The sequence below is a fragment of the Etheostoma spectabile genome, chromosome 6 (assembly GCF_008692095.1).
Source record: "Etheostoma spectabile isolate EspeVRDwgs_2016 chromosome 6, UIUC_Espe_1.0, whole genome shotgun sequence".
Lineage (NCBI taxonomy): Eukaryota > Metazoa > Chordata > Actinopteri > Perciformes > Percidae > Etheostoma > Etheostoma spectabile.
In genome coordinates, this window is record NC_045738.1 from 28259169 (window position 1) to 28265279 (window position 6111).

The 6111-nt window shown below is 40.9% G+C and overlaps 1 protein-coding gene across 1 annotated transcript in view; it reads left to right on the forward strand.

Annotated features, from left to right (window-relative positions):
• Window positions 1-5278, forward strand: part of LOC116691123 (galanin receptor type 1) — a 13210-nt gene extending 7932 nt beyond the window's left edge. Inside the window, exon 3 of the mRNA XM_032518488.1 lies at window positions 2241-5278. Coding sequence (XP_032374379.1) covers window positions 2241-2561 — 321 coding nt within the window. The 3' untranslated portion in view covers window positions 2562-5278. The remainder of the gene's footprint in view (window positions 1-2240) is intronic.
• The last annotated feature ends 833 nt before the right edge of the window (window positions 5279-6111 follow it).

The following is a 6111-nucleotide window of genomic DNA, read 5'->3' on the forward strand; positions in this document are numbered from 1 at the left end:
GTGTGTGTGTGTGTGTGCGCGCGCTTGCTTATTGTGTTATGATTGCATCTCTGGCCAATATTGACCTTTCATTTCAAACTGCACACGGTCCACTCAGAGACAGTTATCTGACATGATCAATAAGGTTTATTAGAGAACGGATCGATGCGGTACTTGACTGTAAGAACTGCTCGCCCGTGGAGAGTTTGAGGCTACAACTGCACAACACTTATTTTATTACAGTCTGAGTTGGAAAGTTTGGAAAGCTTTTTGCCATAAAGACTTTCGTCTGTGTTCATTTTACTCTATTGTACTGTACTCATTTTCTTAATCAATGTAATCCTTTTTTTTGGCCACTTCCAAATAACACCGATAAAGCATCATCTTACGAAGTTGTTGATGTGAACGTTGAATGTTAGCTACAGTCGCCTGCTTACACTTGCAGCAGACACAGAGCAACATTTATTGGGGAGACATTTGGAGTCGTGTTTCTGGCCACCTAATGCATTTAAGTCCAATATTTACTCTATTTTTAGCTCTGTTTGAGGGAAATGTCTGGCTCTATATGCTCCACCATGTTCACTATCTAGCTAGTCCCTAATATAACTCGGTCTGTTTGACATTTGGTGATAAGCAGGGATAGCACAGCGGATTTCTCAGAACATTTTCACTGAAAACAGCAGCCGGCTGCTTTTACAGCGATGAGAGCATGAGACTGAAAGAAACAATAAATGTTGGAAAACGGAAGTGAAAATGTATTGGTTTAACCACCCCGTGATTCGGATCCACTCCAAAAATGTAATTTTATGTAATTGCTTCTCCCATGGCCCATGCTCCACCCTTCGTTCTAGGACATGGATCAATAAGCGGAATAGATAAGCACATAAGAATCTGTCCAAGCTAGTTAAATGATAGCCAGACATATTTTTTGAGAAGATGGCGGAATGAAGGAATGCTGTGAATCCAAGGCTTGTGAGATGGCTAGGTTGGTGCGGTTTGAAAAGATGTTATAGAAATAGTTTGCCAGATTTATGTAGAAGGTACTTTTCTGGATGGCTCCTATAGCTTTGTGTTTGGGAGGGACGTGTATGCTGGGTCTATGGTGTTGTCATTTATACAAACTGTGTGTTCATTTGCTCTATATTTTGTCTATTTTGTTACTATTTTGTTGTGTGTTCTTAAATATTGTAGTTACTGTGTCATCTTATCTTGATTTTTGTTTAGGTGGGTGGAGATGCATTTAACTCCAATAGGGCGGGTGTTAATGTTCATGTTGTTTAAAAAGATTTTTTATTACAATTTTTTTCTTCTGTAATCCTGCTGACGAACAAACGTCAGAAAAGATAAACCAAGCCAAAAACATAACCCTATGACATAAAATAAGTCAATAAGCATTTTAGCATCTTTTCCCCCCTTTGTTTTATTTTTATTTTATTGTGAATCTTGTTTCCAGCCAGTTCCAGTTTGCAACATGCAGCTATTTATGGTAAACAAACTCAAACCACATACCTACCCAGCACCACTTTTATCCTAAGACTTAAACCTTAGAGCAGCGTTAATGTTGCACTGATTCAGTGGCGGTTGTAAAGCACTTCACCATTCCTTCTTTTAAATTTAACCTTTATTTATCCAGGTGAGCCGATTGAGTACAGATTCTCATTTGCAACGAGAACAGTTACACATTCGTACCCGAAAGCTACGCAAACTACAGTCTGATTTGCTGGCAGAGCGGGATTTTGGGTGGGGGGGGGGTCTAAGGGCCTTGCTTAACGGCCCCTCAGTGGTGGTAATGAGGGAGAGACAAGCGTTGCTCTTTTACTCCCCCACCCAGATTTATCTGTATGGGGATTGAACCAACGACCGCCCGGTCACAAGCTCGCTTCTCTAACCTTTATGCCACTACATGTGATTTTAGGGGTACCGAAGAGTTACATAACACCAACCCTCCATTGGATCGGTTCTATAAAAGACTAACAATACACATATAACAATAATATACACAACAATAGTGATTCAGTGTTAACCTAGATTTTATTTATCACTGCACTTAAATTATGTCCCCTCTTTGGGGATAAAGGTGGGGTCAAAAATGTATGAACATATTTGTCACAGTTAGGGGGGCCAGTGGGGGGGGGTCAAGGCCTAATATTACGGGGGCACTAGCTACCCTTACGTCCACTCCCCCCCCCCCCCGCCCCTAGAACCAACTAAATCTATTTCCTACTTCTCCCTGTTCTCTGTCCCCCATGTGCTGTTCCAAGACTGCTCAGACGGTGCTGGTGGTGGTGGTGGTGTTCTGCATTTCTTGGCTCCCTCATCACGTGGTTCACCTGTGGGTGGAGTTCGGGACCTTCCCGCTGAACCAGGCCTCCTTCGTGTTACGGGTGGCCGCCCACTGCCTGGCTTACAGCAACTCGTCTGTCAACCCGGTCATCTACGCCTTCCTGTCGGAGAACTTCAGGAAGGCTTACAAGCAGGTGTTCAAATGCCAGATCGGGACCAGCGACTCCCCGCTCAACGACATCAAGGAGATCCGCAGCAAAGCAGACACTCCGCCCTCCACCAACTGCACCAACGTCTGACTGGCCGGGTGTGGATGGTGACATGGACTATGGAGACTGTGTGAAGTCAGAGTGACAGAGCCATCAGACATGAGAGGTTTTCTTTGATGTACATAAGTATGGTCGCTTGGGTATTGCTACAGCTGTGCTGTTCCACATAAGCGCTGTTCATTATACCTCGACTGGAGAAGGTAATGCCTCTGTGGCTGCAGGGAATGCTTAGTCCCTCTTTGATCAGGCTCTGTCCCCTTCTTTCATAATACAAACCTGTGGGGTGTGGAACTCAGGAAAATTACCCTTAAGTAAAACTTGTTTTGAATGTAGACACTATTTTACACGTCACATCCCGGTATATTTGCAAGCCAAAACATACAAAATAGGAGGTCATTGTACTTTCAGATTTCAAACAGATTCAAAATCTCAATTGGAAGACTTTTCCAACATTATTATGGCATTATTATGCTGTTTGAATGTGTCTTTTTTGCCTGAAGAAAATTTTACAGAATTGTGATTTTTTTTTTTTTTTTTTTTTCAGAAACGAAGGAAGGGCTTATCATTTCAAATTCAGTAAACACACTATACTTATTAATCCCAGTGATGTTCTGTTTACTAGGACGCTAGAGGGTTGGCTTGTTTTCTGTCTGAACAGGAAGATGGTGATACATGGTGGGATGTGCGTTCAGTACAGAAACTGGTCCGGGACATCTTAGCTTGGTTAGCTTCACGCAGAAGCTCCTAGGCAGCTAGCCTAGGAATGTGACTCCTAGTAACTCAAAATCATGAATGTATATGTTGTAAATTCAGACAATGTAAAATGCACTACACAAAGTGTAGTCTGGCCTCTTGTTAAAGGTGGAGTCAGCGATAATAATCCAAAACAGTTTTTGTCATATTCAGAAAACACCTCCACACGGTCTGTTAGCTGTCGGCTCTGTGTGGACGCGGAAAAAAAGTCTAGTGTTCAAACTCCGGGGCGGAAACATTAGGCCAACAAACCTCAGTCCCTTGAATGGTTCCTTGAGGCTGGCTCCAAAAGCAGATCAATGCCCATAGGCCCCCAGGTTCAAATGTCCTACTTTACTACCCCCCATCCCCCCCATTGTTGTCCAGACTTGCTGACTCCACTTTTAAACTGATACAATGTGCTTTCTATTTCTACACATGTTATATACATAAGATGCTATGTTTGTGTGTGTGTGTGTGTGTGTCTGTGTGCGTGGAGTTGTTAAACGCTACGTCGGAGCTGTTCTAAGCAACATAAGGAATGTAAAGAGTAATTGATTACATTTTGCAGGTAACGCTGCTGACTGTACATAAGAATAAAAACCAGGACCATTGTCATTGCACTTACTATGCCTGTATTTTAAATGTGGTTGTAAATATTATGGACACTGATGCTGATATTCCCATACGCCTGTAAAAGCCTCACTCTGTTATGTTATATTGACATTTTTCTGATTGTGTCCTACTGTGTCACTGAGCCAGGCTGTTGGATGTATATATAAAGCTTAATGCACCATTTTTGGGACCCTTTCTGGTAGCCATCTTTCTGAACATAAAACAATCTAACAGGAGATCCCGTGGAGGTGAAGGATTCGGATGTTGTATGCTATTAGTGATGTGCCACGCCTCCACACAGCAGCTTTTACCTCAGCATGATAAGATTATTAAAACTAAACAATGCGGGACCTTTACCTCAGACCTGCAGTATCGCACAGTATTTTAAGAACATCTTTGGAAGTTGTGGACTTGAAGGAATGTGTCACATGCTTTAATCACTTTTGCCACTTTTTTTTTTTGGGGGGGGGGGGGGGGGGGTGGGGGGGGGGGGATGATTTTCAGCTTTTGCACCAACTTCAGTCCCGAGAGGAGGAACTAATCAGTGTAATCAGCAGTCTCTCATCCTCCATGCGAAAGGATTGTTGCCAGAGAGCGGAGGAGGTGCAGTTGATGGACTGGGGATTCTTTTTTTTTTAATTTTTTTTTTTTAATGGGACATGCATGGAAATTAAATCCAGGTGTTTGTGACGAACATGGCTATTTGTTGGTGAGATATCGGTGGACACAACAGCCAATGGGAGTTATTGGAATTTCAGCAGATGATACAGATTGCACATCTGTATCATCAAGAACACACCAAGCACATGAACAAAATATTTTTTTTCAAATTTTTAGTAGAACACTTTAGAATATAGCCCATACATTATGGTGTAATTATTTTGTATATACTGCAAGACAAACATGTAAGTATAGAGGAGGAAAACAAGTGAGATGTAAGAGAATAAGGGACACTTTTTGAGAGGGAATTATCACTGGGTAACAAGGCAGAAATACAAACAATACAAATTTGTGATGATATCCTTTACTTTAAAATCCCAATATCTTTGAAAAAGAAATTGCCATATAAAAATATAATTATGGGAGTACTTCCTCCTGTTGTTGCTTGGGAAAAAAACATTGGCCTACATCTTGTCTTGCTACCTCTGTAGCTTTAGCTATAAAAGAGCTATATTTTAAACAGTCACGTCCATGTGACAACCAAAACGGAAGCTACAGCAGTTATTTTATGTCCTGTCATATCACATTAAAGATTTAGGCAATGCAGGCTACACAAAGCACATATGCTTTAACTCCCAGACAAACTTAAACCACGTTCACTGAGCTATTCATAAGTTCAACAAACGGCATGACCTGTTACTTTTTTATTTTTAACAACTTCAAGAAACTAAAGAAAGAAACAAAACATCCATGAGGAATTTGTTCTGAGGTAATGGCCATTACTTTACAGTGACACTCCATCAGACAGAAGCCTTGAAAATGCACCTTTAACTCCGGGGGTGTGTGGGTTGTAACACAAAGCAGTTCAACTACAAAAGTCAACTACAAAATAATCCTTGGGTAATTTGTTGCATTATCTTTTCTGGAATTATTAAACTATCACAGCGAATAAATACTGAATACAAAATCAAAGTAGAGTATGTTCACCGCAAAGTTAGAACAGATGATGGCTGTATTCAAAAGTGTCGCCTTCGCAAATCCAACTTTCTAGACAACATTTCAGTTTTTAGTGCTAGTATTAGTAGTAGTAGTAGTAGTAGTAGAATTTGTTTAGATGTGCGAGCTGTTCCCACAAAAAGATTAGTTCTAAAAAAGGAAAAAAAATATTTTTCTTTTAACGCAACATCAGGATAAGCATGTGGAAGCTGACACACTGAGCGGGTCTTTGCAATACTGGTGCTCTTTCTTTAGAGGAGGTTTCTCGAGGGATTCCCATTTTTGAAGTTTTTATTTGTTTATTCACTTGAATGCTACTGTTTGTACAGATTTTCTGTGCTTTACGTGGTTCAGTAAGGTGGTCCTGGTGTGACTTTTCAAACTTGTTTCCTGTATTACTTCAGTCGTTCCATTTAAAGTGCTCATATTAGGCTTTTTGGCTTTTTTCCACATTCCTTTATTGAGTTATATATCTTTTATTGTACATGTTATAGATTTACAAAGGGAAAAAGCCCAAAGTCCCCCGAAGGGACTTACCATCTCCAACAGAAAACACTGTTCACCAACTGCTCCAAAC